Raw genomic sequence first — 20413 nt, forward strand, 5'->3', positions numbered from 1 at the left:
GAAAGCTTCAACATGTGGAAGTCCATTTTTCTTGCCTGACAGTGGTCAAAAAACACTCACTGTTTCCACCATACAATTCTGTGATGGTGATACAAGGCAGCTTGTGGAACACAATTGTTTTACACTCACTATATATTTAAAATAGTGAAAACAGAAGTACAGCTGATAGTTTAGTACATTTTTGTAATACTTCATAATATTTGAGAGCTATCAACAACACACAAAACAATGCCATCGCTATATGCTAACCCCTTATTTTTTACTTCAGTAGAGCTTGCACTTTACGTTAAGCCATTTGTGGGAATATTTGCTGGAATTTTCTTCAGTGTACAGAGGGTGTTTAATCCAGTTTTTGTATCCAGCCAGGTAGATAACATAAGATGAAGATGATCTTTACTTCATAATCTTTTAATTTCTTTTAAATTCCAGATCCATCTGCTCCACCAGCTCCATCTAATATCAGAATTGCTAATACAAGTGCAAACAATGATGGGAGTGTAAATGTAATGATTACTTGGGATCTTCCAGAAGAACCTGATATCCCAGTACACCATTACAAAGTCTTCTGGAGCTGGACATATAGCAAATATGCAATCCCAGCTAAGAAAAAGAGGAGGAAGATAACCAATGGGGTAAGAAAGAAAATAGTAAATGAGGCAGAAATATGGCTTAGTTTTTTGCACAAAAGAGAGTGTATCAAATGTGTGATAAATTACAGCGATTTCAGTAACTAGTAAATTAATGATCTTCATTTTTAATATCAGTGACCCCATAGACAAATTTGATCTAACAATCTCTATCTTTCAATGAACTCGGAAAGAGAAGTAGACTTCTGCCTTGAAATGCAGGGAAATGCTATAAGATTTTGTAGGAGAGATGAACAAAGTTAAATGCTTTTTGTCCTCTAAATTAAGTCTTATTAGTGGTTCTTAAAGATATAGTGCTTGTTTTATTTAAAAAGCCTGACATCATCTGTCACATTGTTTTTTCACTATGCAAATAAAATCATATAGAATAACCAATAAATAGTCAGTATAGGTCTAAGGAAAAAACAGATCCAAAATTCTTTAAATAAGATGCTATACCAAAGATCTGATGTATTTCCAAAGCAACAAGTTCTTATGAGTTTCTTGAATGAAATATCAAATATTTCTTTACTGGAAAACTCTCAGTTGTGATATCTTTAGGCATATTGCTTATTATTTTAAAGCAGTTAATAGAAATAGAAATCAATTACAGATAACAGACTAAACTGAATTCTCAGTGCTCTTAATAAATGCATTGTGAGAATTTGGTCCCATGTTTATGTTAACGCTGTGTTTTGTCTCTGGCTACCCACTTGCACTGTGATGAATGACAGCTGGGGTTTTGCAGTTCCGTCTGTCTCTCAGTCACCAAACCCTGAGAGAAAGAAAGGCAATGAAGGCTGTTTGCTGAGTTCATCTACAGCAGATAGGATCTAGCAGAGGTGTCACCGTGGGAGCATGCTGGACCCATGCCTTCTCATGGGAACTGATGGGTGATCACGGTCAGGAGGCTGCAAAGCAACCACCAGCAGCTCTGTGCTGGGCAAGCAGAAAAAGGAAATTGCCTCATAAATGTAGAAAATATGGAGTGGTTGCAGGGGTTGAGATAACTTGCTTCTTTTATGTTTTTTGGGAAAGCTTCCATGGGCTAGAGATCTTCATGGGAAAGCCTGCAGCCTAAAGGTAGAGGGAAGTGTTCTTTCCACATCTGGTCCTTAAATGACAAAACTCAGAGAATTTAAAAATTCAGCTGGGTCCTTAATGTTGTGTTGGCACTTTGCATAGGGTACATCCTACAGATAAATATAATAAAGCAGAACCAATATACAGCATTGCAGTAACTGGCACTAAGTTCTGACCTAGAGCACGGGGAAATCTGGAGGACCCAAGGCAGATTTTAGAAGAAAGCCAGGTTCTTAGATGATCTTTCATATTTCTCCTGTCTACATTGTACTTTTTATTCTGTAGCAGATCATGAATATTATAACAACTCTTCACTCTACAAATTGAAACTGCAGAATTTTTTTTTTAAAACAATAAATTAAAGGTGGAAAATCTTGGTTTTCTAAAAATCATTGAAGATTATTTTTACCTAGTTTTTATCTTTAGATTTAGCTAGTCTAAATAATTTTATAATTATTTCCATATGAAATCATCTAAGGTAGACATTCACATAATTTGACTACAATATCAACACTGTTAATTGAGCATTATAGTCAATATAATAGATATTTCATCACAAAACAAGTAAATGTAATTGATTTGAAATGGTTTTGACAGTCCCCGAACTGTTAGGTATGGCAGTACATGGTTATCTTTATTCACTTTGAACTGACCATCAAACTTCAGAGGAAGAAAGCATTCTAATGAAAACATGGAATACCGTCTGAGATATGGGCTAGAAGGGCATTTTTTGTAAATAGATTAAAGAAAATTTAAAAATATAAGAATTCGGAGAAGTTTTGGTTCCTTTTTTTGCAATATCATGGGACTTGCCTTAATTTATGGATTATTGACTGGAGAAGGGTAATCCTACACTAATGTTTCCCCATTTAAGAAATTTCCATGACAGTGGCAATTGTATTTTTTCTTCTTTTGTTTTCTATTCTATAGCAGAAGAGTATTCTTACCAATGAGAGGGGATTTTTGGTTATGGGTTTTGGATTCTATATTTTCATTTTTGTTTTCAACAAATAGAAGGTATTGAGAAGCGTTCTGAATGTTGGGATTTAGCCGTCTTCAAACTGTCTTTAGAAAGTTTCCAGTTGCTTTGATAACACAGAAATAGGGGAATACAAAGTTTAAATTTCTTTGGCTAAAGTAGTTTTGGCATAAAAAAAAAGGCTGATGCATTTTAAAAAATATCCTTTAGTTCTGAGCTAAGCAATAGGTGTCTGTGCCAAAATTATATGAACAGCAAGAAGGTTAGTATTTTAAAAATTACAGAAAAACACAGTCCTATGAAATGTATTTCTTAAAGAAAATTTTACTTGTTGAAATTTATGCATGAGTTTTCTAATTTCAAGTAAGTAGTGTGCCTAACATAACGGGCCTGCTTTTAATATTATAGCTACTTTGTATATTTACTTTCCTTCATTATAGGCCCAAAATTATGTGATCCTGGAGGAACTCCAACCCAACAGCAACTACAATGTAGAACTGCAGGCCGTAACACGCTGGGGTCAGATACGCCTAAAAAGTGCTAAGGTTTCTCTCCATTTTAGCACGGCTCAGGATACTGGGAATAATAGTGAGTAGTTGTATTCAATCACCTGAATGCTTTATCTCTTCTTTATCTCGAATTTGAATGTTTTATATAACTATTTCTCAAATTCTAAAAAAACCCATTTTCTTAAAGCTTTCTGTTTCATATCAGAGTAATACTGTCTCAGTGAAGTTGAGTAAACGTTTAATGTTAAATTTGTTATCTAAAAATTGTTGACAGTTTTTGCCTAGTTCTTTATCTTAGAACCTACTTACTTCAATTAAAAAAATGCATCAAAAATGGAAGCATTTGCATGACTGTGGTGTTAGGATTTTTTAAATGCAGTAGAGGTATAAGAACTATATTTGTCAGTTGCTGGAATAAAAGCATTTCTGTATCTTTGTCTTAACTGGACAATTAACTTTTAGCTTATAATGCTTTTCAAAATCCTGACTATTTTGAGTATCTCATTAATTTAGATTCTTGAACAATTTAAGTATGTATCTGCTAAGAATTGATATAAACCATCAACTTTTCTATTAGGGAATCTAAAATGTTCTACACCTGACAAGCAATGAATTCTCAAGAAATTATTGCACACTTATATTCAAATTAGAATCTTGAGTTCTTTAAGTGTCAGGTTATTTCTTGTTAAGATCTTCTTTAAAACCTTACATGCTAAGTAGTATAATTGAGAAACCTATCTGAATCTGAAAGTAAACCATAATGCTTAGTCTTGGTTAAATGCTATTTGTATAATTACTTGCCAAACTAACCTGATTGCCTTCTATGACAAAGTGACCCACCTACTGGACGAGGGAAAGGCTGTGGATGTGGTCTTCCTGGACTTCAGCAAAGCCTTTGACACAGTTTCTCACGGCGTTCTGCTTGAGAAACTGTCAGCCTCTGGCCTGGACAGGCGCACACTCTCCTGGGTGGAAAACTGGTTGGATGGCCGGGCCCAGAGAGTGGTGGGAAATGGTATGAAATCCAGCTGGAGGCCAGTGACAAGTGGGGTTCCCCAGGGCTCAGTGCTGGGTCCAGCCCTGTTCAATGTCTTCATCAATGATCTGGATGAAGGCATTGAGTGCACCCTTAGCAAGTTTGCGGACGACACTAAGCTGGGTGGAAGCGTTGATTTGCTGGAGGGTAGGGAGGCTCTGCAAAGGGATCTGAACAGGCTGGACCGCTGCGCTGAGACGAATGGCATGAGGTTTAACAAGGCCGAGTGCCAGTTCCTGCACTTGGGGCACAACAACCCTATGCAGTGCTACAGACTAGGAGAAATCTGTCTAGAAAGCTGCCTGGAGGAGAGGGACCTGGGGGTGTTGGTTGACAGCGACTGAACATGAGCCAGCAGTGTGCCCAGGTGGCCAAGAAGGCCAACGGCATCTTGGCTTGTATCAGAAACGGTGTGACCAGCAGGTCCAGGGAGATTGTTCTGCCCCTATATTCAGCACTGGTAAGACCGCACCTCGAATGCTGTGTTCAGTTCTGGGCCCCTCACCACAAGAAGGATGTTGAGGCTCTGGAGCGAGTCCAGAGAAGAGCAACAAAGCTTGTGAAGGGGCTGGAGAACAAGTCTTATGAGGAGCGGTTGAGGGAGCTGAGGTTGTTTAGCCTGGAGAAGAGGAGGCTGAGGGGAGACCTTATTGCTCTCTATAACTACCTGAAAGGAGGTTGTTGAGAGGAGGGTGCTGGCCTCTTCTCCCAAGTGACAGGGGACAGGATAAGAGGGAATGGCCTCAAGCTGCGCTGGGGAGGTTGAGACTGGATATCAGGAAAAAATTTTTCACAGAAGGATTCATTGGGCACTGGAACAAGCTGCCCAGGGGGGTGATTGAGTCACCATTGCTGGAGGTATTTAAAAGACGAGTGGACGAGGTGCTCAGGGTTTAGTGTTTGATAGGAATGCTTTGACTCAATGATCCTTGGAGGTCTTTTCCAGCCTAGTGATTCTCTGATGATTTTGGACTGCATTGTTTGTTAATTGTATTTTTTTTAAAACCAGGGTAATAGTATACCAAGAATTTTTTTTCTAGTATGCCTAAATATTTGACTGTTATATTCAAGTAAGTTATGAACATCCATTTAGTTAATGAGTAGTATTTTCTTTTTAACTTCAAATCAGTTAAGTCTCAGCTATGAGAACTAAAACACATATTTGTTTTGCAGTAGAGTACTTCAATAATAAGTTTATAGGAATATCTGAGCACGATTTCTGTTAAAGCCATGAAGTAAAGGTTTCAAGATTCTTTGAGCCTAAACCACTGATATAACACATTTTAGTGGACAGAGCACTCTGCTGAGAAGTGTATTTTGATATAGAATTATAGTTTACATCGAAATGCAGATAAAAACACTCTTGGAGGAGATGCAAATTCATCTTCTGAATGTCACTGAAGTTAGTTAGGTACCGAGCTAGTCCTGCTTGAGGTACTTCTGAGAATACTCAGAGGCAGATGGAGAAATATGAAAAAGAAAAAGAATATTGCTTGAAATATTGTCTAGGACATGACGTTCATGCCCTGTTTTTATTTGGGGACTTCTATGGCCTTTGGGAAGTACTTCCAGAAGCAACATGCCAATTTTGCTGACAGTCCCACTGTCAGTTGCTCTCCATTCTGTGGAATCAAGTACTGGGTTTTTTTAGGTGACTGATCCTGTTGTTAGGGTAGAGTGTACTCCATATTTTGCTGAAGTAGTTTAGTCTTATAGACCTCTGTGAGCTTTGACCCTGGCCCTCTGGCATTATATTTACTCACACTTAGAAATGCATTGCCTCCCTCTAGTTGTATGCTTCACTTCTGGGAAATGCAGCAAGAGTCTCTCTCTTGATCTTTGTATGTAAATATTCAAATTGGTGTCCTGATTTTTATGGAAATGAAGCAGATAAAACAGCAAAGCAGAGGTTTAGTAAAATTAAAATACTTTAAGTTGAGATATATCTAATAGATTTAAGTTTGTACCCTCTATTACGTTTTTATTTCCTTTTAGATATATAAACACTATGGTTATGTTGACAAAGCAGTTGCCTAAGATTGGTAGTTTTAAATTAATTTAAAACAAGCAAAGAAAATGTAAAATTGTATCAGATTAAGAAAAGGATTGACAAAATAAAATTTGGCCAAAAAAGCAAGTGGGTTTCAGCTGAAGCTACATGTAGGGTACAATGTTAAATTTACATGTTTGTCATGGTAACTATTGATGCTTGAGTCTTTCCCTCTTTCTCTCAAGTAGACAGTTAATAAATATTTACTTCCTAATTATTAGAATATTTAATTTTAATTAATGTGTACTATTGAATTAAATACAGCTCTTTTATTTCAATCTGATGCAAATACTATCCGCAATCAGAATTTATATATTTGCAATGAAAATGTTGCCTTTTCAGCATTGTTGCCTTTTCAACTGAAAGTATCTAGAAATACTGTCAGCCTTGCTAAATATTGATTAACTGTTGCCAGATGAAATTCTTGTTGAAAGACATACCATTACCATTGCTTGCTGGAAGCCAGGCATATAACACCAAGAGAACTGCTCAAAGTTAATTCTGCTCTTACAATGTTTTCCTAAGCATTCACTGTTCACTGCTGGAAACAAGAAAGTGGGCAAGAAAGATCTTTAATCTGACCAGAGTGTTCTTATGTAGCTCACCAAAGGAATATATGTACTTTGATGCAATAACCACATGTGGCACTCTGTGGATTGCACTCAATGCCATCCTTGGGGTATGTGTATATCCAAACACTGCACAAATATGCAGACCACAAACAATTACACAGAACCACTGCTAGATACTATGCCTGTTTAAGTCAGTGTTTAAGTCAGCGTGTTAATATTTCTTGTTCTTGGAAATATAAATACACTTCCTTTCCTTATTATTATTTTGAAAATTTACAGAGCATTTTCATATTGAAATATATTTCTCTTTTTTTTCTTTGTGTCCAAAATATTTTTTTTACTGAATTTTAAAGAAATTCTATACCTTCAATCATTATGGATAGTTTATATTGAATTCATTTATTTAAGATGCTGAAATAAGATAATTTCATTTAAAGTTAGTATTATTTTCTGAATTTCAGCAATGTTAACATAGGCATTATACAGTACTGTACTTAAATAATTCCTGATTACTCTGTGTGTTGCAGAGGAACAGCCTTCTTCTGGGAAACCTCAGAAAGGACTGATAGATCCTTACCCAACATTTCAAAGAAGAAAACCCACTCGCTCTCTTAAAATTGGAACACCTTTCTATCAGGACAACCAACTTCAGGTCAAAGTCTACTGGAAGAAGACAGGTTTGTCAGATTTTTATTTTACTCTTTTTTCTAACAAGGAACTCTCATCAACTCCCTCAGATTTGTAGGGCATTCATGTAATAGAATGAATTTGTATAAATGTTCAAAGTAAAATCTTACACCCTTCCTTCCTTCATCTTCATGTTGAAGTGAAATATTGTCTCTCCTCTTTGTGTTATGGATTTGTAAATCTCTGTCAGAGGGAAATTACGTCAATCAGCTGTCTAAAAATTAAGGTCAGTCATGCTGGGACACTGAAGCTTTCCAGAGCTGAAATAATTTTAGTAAAGTTTTAAACAGGGAAGAGGAATTTGACTTTATGTTCAACCGAGCTTTTGTGCCTATGGACGTCATCTCTCTCGAGCGTGATTGGAGGGTCTCAAGCACATAGAGTTATCAAGTGGATTTTCTGCTAATGTTACTGCATTGTCACTTGTTGGACTTTGTCAGCTGAGAAATGAGTCAGGAAATGAATGTATATGGAATTCATGCAGTGGTGCCACAGAAACCAAACTGTAGTTTGAACCACAAAATTTAGAGTTACAATGGCTCATGTTAAGGTTTTATACCAAACTTTATCAGTCACCTTGAATTAGAACAGGATGAATAGCTGGCCACAAGAACTGGAAAAATCTTTAAGCTGGTTTTCTGCTAGGCTGCATGAACCCTTCTCTTTTTCAGGAAAAATCTAACAATTTTATGCTTAAGTCTTCCAAACTAGATGAAAATGACATAAATTTAAATTGTCTAGACAGATTCTGAAATCAAAAAAGGGATTTTCCTTCCCTGCCCTCTCAGGTCATATAGGTTGTTACACATCTATATGCTTAGCCATAACAGGTTCATATGCTGTTGTTTGAAAATGTGGCAAAAATGTTCATGTTTTAACTTGGAGCAATCTACATGTGTAATAGTAGCATATATATAAAATCCATTCAATTTTTGTGTTCAGAATAAAGGGCTACAGAATGGATAATCACCTTTTCAACTGGAATTTTTCAAAGAATTTTAGAAATACTGAAGTTCTTTTGGGTTTAGATTTCTGCAGTCTTCCTCCTATATGAACTACACTGTCTCAAGTCATGTTTAAGTTGTTGTAGGAGGTATAAGAGTGCAGCAACTGTAATTGGAAATGCTGAGAGAGAATTTATCTCAGCCTAGTCTATGGCCTAGAATCTAGGGTATTTTCATTTCAGATAGGCAATCAGAGTTCAAACCCTTCAAGGAAGAGTATTCACCTCTTTATGTTCTATGTAGTGGATGAAAACAGGAGTCCCTGGTGATTGCTCTAATGTTCTCATTATTTTATAGTTTGCTATTAAAACCAACAATTTTATTAGTACAGGAACACAGCCATTCTATAGTGCTAAATTAGGTTGTATGACTTTAAAATAAATAAAAGTTAACAAAATATTATGAATTAATGTGAAATGAGTATATTGATAGTGGCAAGAGTTTCTATTACAAAAAAAAAAATTCAAGAAATACAAGTCTCAAGAATGACTAAGTGGGACATTTGTAAATTAAGCAAAATTTCAGTTGGTTGTAGCGATCTTTGCTTTGTCTGGTTAGATTTTCAAGTCCTTTGGTAGTTTCTGTGATGGACTCCACAGTCCTAACAAGAGATGCTTGCAGTAGTGATGAAATAAATGTTACTTAGATTTTGGATTTTTATAAAATGGAAACATTTAAGCCAGGATGATATGTTGATATCAGCAGCTATCTTTTTAGCTGTAATTACAACTTTAACAACTACTAACAGCAGTCTTACACCTTGTTATAAAGTTACTCATTTTCTGTTGTAGTAGCTGCTCAGATATTTTGATGTATTCCTGAAGTCCGTGGTCCTACCATTCTCCTTAGACTTGAGATTTTTTTTTTCACACTCTGTCCAAAGCCAAGAGGCCTCTACAGAAGACTTTTGTAGTGCCTCCTAACACTGTAGCATCGCAGTGCATGACAGATTACAGAAACAAACAGAAGGAAAGACTTGTGTGGAATTCTTGCAGTCTCAGACTGCTTAAGAAACACAAATGTGATCCTAAGGTTGTTTTAGATTATTGCTTTACTTTCATTGGTCCCTTTGTTAGCTGAGAAATTGTTTTGATTTAGAATTTAAATAATTTTACTCTCTCCAGAAGGACAAAATAGATCCGAATCATATAATAATTTAAATGGGTTGGAAGGGACCTCTGGAGGTCAGCTGCTCCAACCATCTGCTCAAAGTAGAACTCTGAAATCAAATCAATTTGTGCAGTCCTATCTGTAAGGCCCTATAACAGATGTTCTTATTGTTTTCTAAGTGAAAAGGAATTCATCCTTTATGAATATCAGGCTGCAGAGGCCACAGTTTATTGCAATGTACCTTAGGATTTCCAGAATGTAAGGTGATGTCTCTTGACATTCAAAGATAGTTCGTCCATTACTACAAAGAAGATGTATTCCTCTGTCATTTTCAGGTGTGCCTCTAGAAGCCAGTGAAAGAGCACAATGATGACAACAGGGCTGAAGCTCTTGATTTTATATAATCCCTCTGGATAGAATCCATAAGACCTGTATCCTGAACAACTGCAATAGAGGATGTCTTTGCAAGCTATGACTCAATTGGTTTTATTATATAATAATATATATTCAGCTCTTCAAAAGGGTGGTCCTAGCAGCTCAGGAAAAAGCCATCCCCGTGGTCCGGAAAAAAAGCCGGCAGGGGAGAAAGCCAGCTTGGTTGAATAGAGAGATCTTGAGGGATATCAAGAAGAAGAGAAATGTTTATGGCCTCTGGAAGAAGGGACAGGCCTCTTGGGTGGACTACAGGAGGGAAGTGAGATTGTGTAGGGAAAAAATCAGAAGGGCTAAGGCTCAGCTAGAAATTGGATTGGCCAAGTCAGTGAAAGATAACAAAAAATCTTTCTAGAAATATATAAATAATAAAAGGCGGACTAGGGAGACCATACAGTCCCTATTGGACACAGAAGGAACAACAGTAACAGGGGATGAGGAAAAGGCTGAGGTACTTAATGCCTTCTTTGCCTCAGTCTTTAGTTGTAAGGAGGGTTGTTCCGTCTGTGTACTAACCCAGGAGCTAGAGGAGCATAATGAGGCTCCCATGATCCAAGAGGAGGTGGTCAGAGCCTTGCTAGCCCAACTGGACAGCCACAAGTCTATGGGGCCGGACGGGATTCACCCTAGGGTACTGAAGGAGCTGGCGGATGTGCTGGCCAAACCCCTTTCCATCATCTTCCAACAGTCCTGGAAGACTGGGGAAGTCCCACTGGACTGGAGGCTGGCTGATGTCGTGCCCATCTACAAAAAGGGCCGCAGGGAGGACCCAGGAAACTACAGGCCTGTCAGTCTGACCTCAGTGCCAGGGAAAGTCATGGAGCAGGTGATCTTGAGTGCTATCATGAAGCACATGCAAGAAAACCGGCTGATCAGGCCCAGTCAACATGGGTTCACAAAAGGCAGGTCTTGCCAGTCAAACCTGATCGCCTTCTATGACAAAGTGACTCGGCTGCTGGATGAGGGAAAGGCTGTGGATCTGGTCTTCCTGGACTTCAGCAAAGCCTTTGACACAGTTTCTCACAGCATTCTGCTTGAGAAACTGTCAGCCTCTGGCCTGGACAGGCGCACACTCTCCTGGGTGGAAAATTGATTGGGTGGCTGGGCCCAGAGAGTGGTGGTAAATGGTGTGAAATCCAGCTGGAGGCCAGTGACAAGTGGGGTTCCCCAGGGCTCAGTGCTGGGTCCAGCCCTGTTCAATGTCTTCATCAATGATCTGGATGAAGGCATCGAGTGCACCCTTAGCAAGTTTGCGGACGACACTAAGCTGGGTGGAAGCGTTGATTTGCTGGAGGGTAGGGAGGCTCTGCAAAGGGATCTGAACAGGCTGGACCGCTGCGCTGAGACGAATGGCATGAGGTTTAACAAGGCCGAGTGCCAGTTCCTGCAGTTAGGGCACAACAACCCTATGCAGTGCTACAGACTAGGAGAAGTCTGGCTGGAAAGCTGCCTGGAGGAGAGGGACCTGGGGGTGTTGGTTGACAGCGACTGAATATGAGCCAGCAGTGTGCCCAGGTGGCCAAGAAGGCCAATGGCATCTTGGCTTGTATCAGAAACGGTGTGACCAGGAGGTCCAGGGAGGTTATTCTCCCTCTGTACTCGGCACTGGTGAGACCGCTCCTTGAATACTGTGTTCAGTTCTGGGCCCCTCACCATAATAAGGATGTTGAGGCTCTGGAGCGAGTCCAGAGAAGAGCAACAAAGCTGGTGAAGGGGCTGGAGAACAAGTCTTATGAGGAGCAGCTGAGAGAGCTGGGGTTGTTTAGCCTGGAGAAGAGGAGGCTGAGGGGAGACCTCATTGCTCTCTACAACTACCTGAAAGGAGGTTGTTGGGAGGAGGGTGCTGGCCTCTTCTCCCAAGTGACAGGGGACAGGACAAGAGGGAATGGCCTCAAGCTCTGCCAGGGGAGGTTTAGGCTGGACGTTAGGAAAAAATTCTTTACAGAAAGGGTCATTGGGCACTGGAACAGGCTGCCCAGGGAGGTGGTTGATTCACCTTCCCTGGAGGTGTTTAAGGCACGGGTGGACGAGGTGCTGAGGGATATGGTTTAGTGTTTGATGGGAACGGTTGGACTCGATGATCCGGTGGGTCTCTTCCAACCTGGTTATTCTGTGATTCTGTGATTCTGTAAAGAAGTGATTGCTTATCAATACTCCAAAACTGAACACAGTATTTGAGTTAAAGTCTGCGTAAGTAAGTGGGTGTAAGAACCCATTTCCATATATATGCATCATATTGCACCATAGTTTGCTAGCAGGAAAAACTTACTTAGGCCTATTCTTCAAGTGTCATTTCTTAAGTCCCATTAGCTTCAGTGAGCATAAGGCATGAATGGAATTTAGGATTTGGACTTTACATTAAAATAAATCTCTTTCTGAAATAAACTTTCATTTTGAATGCTTCGGTATGATGGTAATAATAACTTTAGTTTGTATGCTACCAAAAATCACTATACACTCTAAGCAGTACAAGGTGCTTAGCAAATGCACATAATTTTGCTAGACAGGGTCATCACAAAAGCATATTGCAATTATATGAACACAATAGCTTCTTTCTGAAAGAAGAAAATGTGTTTCACTCGCTGCCTCTGACTTAGGCCTGGGATTAGAGAAACATAGTGCATTCCTTATACAGCACGAATCACAGTTTTCTAATTGAAAAGAACTTGTTTGTGGACCGATTTTTTGGCTATCTTGATTGTGTAAAATTAGAATTTATTTGCTATTTTTGTCAAATAGTGGAATCAACTTAAACAAGTCACTTTTAACTCATTGGTGCTGGAGTCACAGAGTACAATCCATTACCAGGAGAGGATGCACTCTGACCTCCCTACTTAAAAGGATTAGCTACTTAGAATAACTAAGATCCTCAGTATCTTGTGTAATAACCAAGGCTGAAGATGTGAAAATGAAAAGAGCTTTATGTTTCCTCTGTTCCTCAGTGGTTTGGGGACTAGAGAGCTGAAGTTTTGGACTTCAACTGAAAAGACTTCAGGTTGCTACAAATTTGTGTATCTTCAGGGTATGAAAATAAGATATTTCCCATAGACAGAAGGTAAAAATAAATGCTTGCCGCATCAATTCTCATCACTTGATGCAATAATTATATTACATGAAAATATTGGGATGTAATTTAGCATGATGATTTTGTTCCAAAGCAACATGTCACAATAATATTTTCTAACCCATGACTCTGCCTTCACTGCCTTCTTAGTGTCTGTTATTTGAGTATAATGTAGCTCTCCTTGCTCAGGTAAAGCCTCAGTTTCCTTCACTTTTCTTTGAATGAAGTCTATGAACATCTGCATCCCGTATTTAAATTAAACATTTAAAGTACTTCTAGATATTTAAAATCAATATAACTGCCTCTTGGTTTTGCTTAAAAAGACAAATATTTAAAATGTATGAAGTCTTGGCTTCAGGCTTCTTTCTTTGTATTTCTGGTAAATGCTAAAGCAGGAAAAAAAAAAAAAGAACACTTAAGGCAGGGAGGGGCAAAGAATCCTCCATTGTCTGATAAATCAACCAAACAAGAATAATGAATTAAATTACAGGGAAGAATAAAATGAAAGGCAAGGCAAAGCAAATAGAAAGCTGCCACAAATGCTTTTAAAACCAGATCTTAGGAAAACAAAATTAACTTTCACTTAGTTCAGGGAGATAAATGAGGTGACTGTATGTGCTGACTCTTTGTTTGCAATAAGGTATTTCATATGGCAGGTTTTAAAATAATTGAAAGCTTTCATGGAGTTATTCTATGGTCCTTTCTCACAGAACTCGTGCCATTGAAGCTAATGAAACTCTTCAATGCCAGCTGGAATTTCTAGCTGTTATTGTAAAGAATTCAGTAGTAGTTGCTTAACACTGAGAGATTATTTAGTTTGGTACTAACTGTTACACTAGGAAGTTCAGTGTTTGAGCAGCTGGCTACTTTCTAAGTATAGATATTTAAGCAGTAAAATATTTGTACTTGAAGGTATCGTTGTTGTTCAGATGGTTCTTTCAACAAGACCTTGCTGTTAATTACGTGAAGTATACACCAATATATTTCCCACATATTTCTGTGTGAATGCGAAGACACTGGCTTGGCAGAGGCTGATTGTGTGGATATACAGAATGTACCTTTATATTTATGGATTTGATTGGTAAAGCTGGGCCCAGGCACAGGAAGCTTTGACTAGACCAACTCTTTAGAAATTCACCAGTAGGCATTGCATAATTTTGCTTTTCCACGTGTGCTACATGATGCCTGTATCCTTTGGGCTTTTCCAGCATCCTGCCTGGCAAGGTAGGAAAGGCAGTCAGCTTTAATTGCTGTGGGAGTTTATTCCAGAGTTTAAAGCATATCCTGCTAGAAGTATCATCTGTGATTTTTTTTCCTTCCTAATAGGCCTAATGTAGTTCCAGAAATAAATTTTTTTTGTGTCTTTTAAAATCTCTTTGCTTTTTTACTGCCTGGAGGGAGTGAAAAGGGGAGCACATGACCATCTCCAGTTTTACTTTACTAACTGCCTACAGGACTTGGACTGTTTGGTTTGTGTCCAAAAATGATGTGATAACTTAAAATGTTGCTAGTGGAAGGCATGAAAAACATCAATCAATAATACAATTTGACAGAGCAGATAGTGTGCAACTTCTTGAACAGTATGCAATTGATTACTGGGACAAATAATAAAGTTTTAAAATCACATGTATATGTAACCTCAGTGGAACATTAGTTGATAGTATTGGGAAGTCTTTTCAGGGACAGAGTTCCTTCATATTTCCACTAGAACAACAGAAAACCATTGCTGAATACCATTCAACCTCCTCCAAACCACTGTGCCTTTCAGGGTAGATGGTTGAAGCTCTTGGTATGAGAAACTTAGGGGCAAGTCTGTCCAATGATTAGTCTCAGGAATGTAGTTGGAAGTGATTCAAAGACTGCCAGGAAATCAAATATCAGAAACCAAATCTGAACTGCCTCTTGTGTGTCAAAGCTCAGGCAGCACAGAAGACAGGTTTTGTTTAGCAGACACTCACTGATGTCTGCTGAAGGCAGACTGTGTATGCACTGGACTAGTTTGATCCAGATCATTCATCAAAGTTGTTCTAACACTTTGTATGGTTGATCTGTTTCTTGCTTCATTTTAAAATTGACATAGTAGATACTGTTCACAAGCCCTCAGTATGACCTGAATGCTGCTCCAGAACACCTTTAATGATTGTGAAAGTGTACTTAATTTGACTTAATTCATGCATTTCAAATAAGTCTTCTTTTTATTCTTAAACTTAATAACTGAATACAAATTTAATCTTGATTTCTTTTGAACTTACAGTAAAAGATAAAATAGAAATCTAATTGCAAATTACTTAGTCATGAGTACAGTCCAAAGACAGACGATCATAATGTGGGATAAGTACTTGCTATCACACTTCAGATGTGCATTCAATATCACATTCCAAAATCATTTATCAGGACTTGACTCATTTCAAGGCCTCTCAAAAAATTAAGCGGCCAACTAATAAAGAAACCCTTAGCTGATCTTTAATTCTTCAGTGCAAAATGTGTTTTCAAAACCAGCATCTTTATGGTGCTTCGATAGTATCTGTCTACCCAGTACACAGGTTTTTTTATTTGTTTTGAAGCCACTTCTGTCTTAATTTGAATACTAATTCTTACTGGGAGGTCACAGAAAACAGTCAAGATCTATTCGCCCTGTCTGTGTGCACATGATTTTATAATATTCTTAACCTGATTTTGCTCTGTCCTTTTTCCCATAGTCTCAGTAGCCTTACACTGTAGAATTAGAAAGTGCATATTAATGCCATTAACTTTATGAATAACAGTTCAGCAAAGCAACATCCTGATATGGCATGCCATGATGCATACTATGAAAGTCCAGTTTTGGAACTTGGTGGAGCATTGCTCATACATACAAACCCACCTGTACAGCTTTTGCATAGGGTATGAGGGGGAAGGGAGCAGCAGATGCATCTCTACATCTCCTCCCACTGTGGAATTAGAGGTAAGCTGAGTCTGCAAGGTGACCCCCAAATTACCTACCCTCAATACAGCCTCCCCCCGTAAATTAATGTACAAATTTTTCAAAGTTATATAAAAGATTAAAGTTAATGATAGAGTACCTAGTGACATTTTCAGTAGAACTATAATCATAGCAAGCCTTGGACTTGTTTGCTTGGGTTTGTTTTTTGCTTTTTCATTACATTCAGGATTAGGATGCTTAGATACCTTTGAAAATCTAGCTATGAGGGAGTAATGTAGGGAGTTTCTATTCAGGCTATTGTGAGACTTGGAGCTTAAAAGAGGTAAATTTCCTTGTAATAGAAAACTAAAACGAGATGCTGTTAAACTCACTTTGTATAGAATATTGCTTATGGGAAAAGGAGTGACAGTAGAGGTAATCTGGTTTAGAGACAATGCCAAACTTAAATCCCTCAATATAAACATCTTGAAATCTTGAGGCTTTTTAGGTCTAGGTATGGACACAAAACCTGTAATGGTTCAGGCCTCTCTTGAAATTACACACTAATTGTTAATATAGTTTTTGGAAAGGCTTATAATTGTATTATATAAAGAATGTGTTCTATAGAAATAAAGTTTGTTTTAAGTGGCATAATGTGAGAAACAAAATCTTTTTAATTTAAACAATACTGCTTATATGCCATGTAAGACCAGGAAGCAGCATAGCTTGCCTTCAGAGAAGTGTTTATTGAATTACGTTTAAATGTCAACTGAGGGTTTTGGTGTTTATTTTAATCATACTGCTTGAATAGGTGATTATTGAAAAGTTCTTTTTCTCAGAGGTGTCATGAATGCTATGAATTTCAAAACCAAATATTTCACCCTTTGGGGTTTTTTTTCCCTTTTTTTTTTTTTTTGATATCACTGGGTGAATCAATGCAGAGGCAGCTGGAGAGCCAGAGCTGTTTTCATTTCATTTCTTTAGGAGAATTTGCCTAAAATGCCTGAGAGAGAACACAACGATAACATAATTTTTATAGGGAAAGAGGAGTGCAGAGGCTCACAGTGCATTAGTGCATCAATGCAGCATTTTATTATTAGTTGAAAGTAAATTGTGTTTACCTATGTAGCCTGCAACTGATAACTCACTTTGCTAAACTACCATAAGTAAAATAATACATGTTATTCTATCTTTATTTCTTATCCTTTCATTAGCTTCAGATTTCAAATGTTGGCAAGAAATGCCATGCCTCATGGCATGGCTCATGAACCTATATGTGAAGAAATAAATGTTATGGTGAAGTACTGACTGAGATCATGTTTTGCTTCCTGGCAGTATGCTGAAGTATTCTTTCTCAAACTGTTCTTCGGTCTTGCTGTTGTTATTACAATGCAATAAATACCGTGTGGATCATCCTTCTGTTAGAATGGTGGGTTGGAAGCAGTGCTGTGTTGTATTAGATCCACAGTTGTAAAGGTGTGTCAGGGGTGGCATATGGGGAGAAGATAGGGCAGGAACATTTCTTCTGGAAGCCTTTGATTTGTATACATCTTTGGGCACTTTAGAGATGAGAAAAAGTTTTTCTTCATACAAGGCATTATAAATTCACCAATTGCTGTTGTTACTTTTATGTTCACCATTGCACAGCTTCCCTATTCAATACCATGAAAAAAATATTTTTTTCCTGGATATTACGGTTTGACAAAGGATTTATAAAGAGCTCCCCAAAAATCATGCTATAACTTTGCTATAGAAACAATTAATCAAGCTTGCAGATACAGAGACATGCACTTCATGTGCCCTGAGCAGATTCTGCCCTGTGCTGTGGCATTAAATATAAAATCTTTACCCCTTGCTAGAGCCTCTTTCTAGATCAGTAATACTGCAAGACACATGATCCAGAAAGGAAATCACTTAATTTTGCTGTATTTACTTCCTCCTATTAGTCTAAGACAATCAAAGACATATTTAAGACTGTCTTTTAACTGTAGTTTGCATTGTCATTAGTATCTTGATCTTGGTGGGTACTAAACTTTCTGGCTTGATCCATTAGCGATTCTTAACTATTGAAGTCAACACGACTGTTCACATGTGTAAGTGCTTTGTTGAATCAGGGCCAAAGTGCTCAGAAGCCTGTACGATCAACCCCCTAGTATGAGAGGAAAAACAAAAAACATGTCCAGTCGCAAATAATCATTGCAGTTTGCTGTATGAAATATCAGATTTAACAATGTATAATAAATCTAAAGGTTTACCTACATGCAGAACAAATTCAGTTTCACAGAAATTTCCACCTCATGGTATTCTCTTTGAAGAAAGGTTAGTTTTGAATGAAGACAGCAGGTTTACATATGGCTAATTAACATCCAAACTTTGATAACAACTTTTGAACATACAGTTAGCATATTAATTATAGATATGTATTCTGGAAAGAGTAAATTTGTCGAGGTAACCTGACAAAAAATACAGAACAGCATTTCCTTTTTGTTTTGCTGAATTACTCATTCAACATATGCATGTTATATTAAATCAATACTTTTATGCTGCCAGGTAGAGTTTTTTGTATAAATATGTCTTATTTTATAATCTTTATGTTTTTACCGTATTTTATTCCAATGGGAAAATCTGTCAGACACTGCTTGTTAATTACTTTAAATCCTGTCACAATACAAAAATCAGCTTGATGTTTCCGTGTTTATTGATGCCAGACATTTTTTGTTGCAGTTATACCTTAATTTGAGCTGCTATTGTTGAACATTTCTGCTCTGAAATCTTGTTTTCCAGCAAATCCCATTTGATTTTTCTTTCTAATAAACTTTTATGGTTTGATTGCCTGCATACTAGTGCTGTCATAGCTGGCATTAATAAGCATTTTTATACCAAATTGTAGAGAACCGTCATCCAACAACCAGGCATCAAATTGTATAATACACAAATCTAGAGTTGAAATACTTTTAAAGCAGAGACTATTATTATTATTATTATCACCACTTGAACAGAGGTGAGGAGCCACAAAGTGCTTCACTTAAAGACCTTCAGCAAACCAGCAGTAGAACTAGCCCCAGCTCCTGAAACCATCTGCTGCTGTTTTCTTGTTGTGAATCACAGGAATACCGAGGAATACATAACTCTTAAATCTGTTTACTTGGTCTCCTAAAGTGATAGTCGGCTGTTGTTATATTAGTGGTATTGGGTTGTGTGAACAAACTTCACTGTCGTTTCTGCCCATGCTATGCCAGTTTCTGAGCTGCAAAGCAGTGTTCAGTTCCTTATTATTGTCAAACTGGCACACTTATGAAACAATAGATATAATGTAAACCAGAAAAAAATATTTGAGGCAAAGAAAGGAGCTATTTGCAGTAACATAGTAGAAAAAAAGGAACCACATTAGATGAAATTTTTCACATGGCTGCAGTAATGGAAATGTACTACAGAACAGAAGTGTGGGAAACATTGGCAAAGATGAGGAAGAGATTACATTTGTATTTAGTTTACTTTAAATAAACTATTTTAAACAGAAATTCCAGTTAGGAAGAGTTGCAGGGTTACCTGGCATTGTGTTGGGTGATTTTTCTGAATGAGTCTCAGGCTTCAAATTCTGTGGGGAGATGAGATTTAGCAAATGTAGATTGTAGGCCTGGGGTATTCCTGTTAACTGTCATGCAGCCATGACTTAGGACATGGTGTAGTACTTTAAGCAGAACTTTTTAATCTACGATACTTAAATTGCGCATATGAAATCGAACTTTTTAAAGTTTCAAACAAATGTATTTGGCATTGCATTAATGGGATTTTCAGCTGTGCTCTGTGTGTTCCCCCCGCCCCCCAAAAAAAGACCAAAACCAAAACTGGGACTTTATTTATTTAATTTAGTTGAAATTGAACTAAAGGGTTTAGGTTGTGCAGTGGGAGAGAGAAGATAAATCTGACAAAATACTGACAAAATCTCCATGAACAAAATCAGTACAGTTAGCTTTGTGGAAATACTCATGTGGAGTTAAAGGTTTTTTTGGGTAAAACATAGGAGGGTGGGAATCAAAACAGACATCCTTCAAACATGCTTTAAAGCATCTGCCTATCAATAAATTTCGAGATAGAAATTTATGATTCTGTCCAACAAAGTTGGCTGCATACCCTTGTTCAGTAAAACAGCTAAGCATATGTGGATTTTTAAGAATATGCTCATGTGAAATCTGTATCGGAATGTTTTCTTAAGGCAAGGAACTCATTATATACTTCAGAAAATTTACTCTAAAATAATTACGATCAGCTATTAGTTTATTTTGGAGGATTAATTTTGTGCATCTTCCTGAAACATTAAGAAATCTTTAGCTTGTGTAATTGAAGGTCATGTCCATG

The 20413-nt window shown here is 37.6% G+C and overlaps 1 protein-coding gene across 1 annotated transcript in view; it reads left to right on the plus strand.

Annotated features, from left to right (window-relative positions):
- The window catches only part of ANOS1 (anosmin 1), a 138037-nt gene that overhangs the window by 105951 nt on the left and 11673 nt on the right, over window positions 1-20413 (plus strand). Inside the window, exons 7-9 of the mRNA XM_069849964.1 lie at window positions 430-632; window positions 3129-3276; window positions 7383-7532. Of these exons, the coding sequence (XP_069706065.1) occupies window positions 430-632; window positions 3129-3276; window positions 7383-7532 (501 nt within the window). The remainder of the gene's footprint in view (window positions 1-429; window positions 633-3128; window positions 3277-7382; window positions 7533-20413) is intronic.

This window comes from Phaenicophaeus curvirostris, chromosome 1, assembly GCF_032191515.1.
Source record: "Phaenicophaeus curvirostris isolate KB17595 chromosome 1, BPBGC_Pcur_1.0, whole genome shotgun sequence".
NCBI classification, from domain to species: Eukaryota; Metazoa; Chordata; class Aves; order Cuculiformes; family Cuculidae; genus Phaenicophaeus; species Phaenicophaeus curvirostris.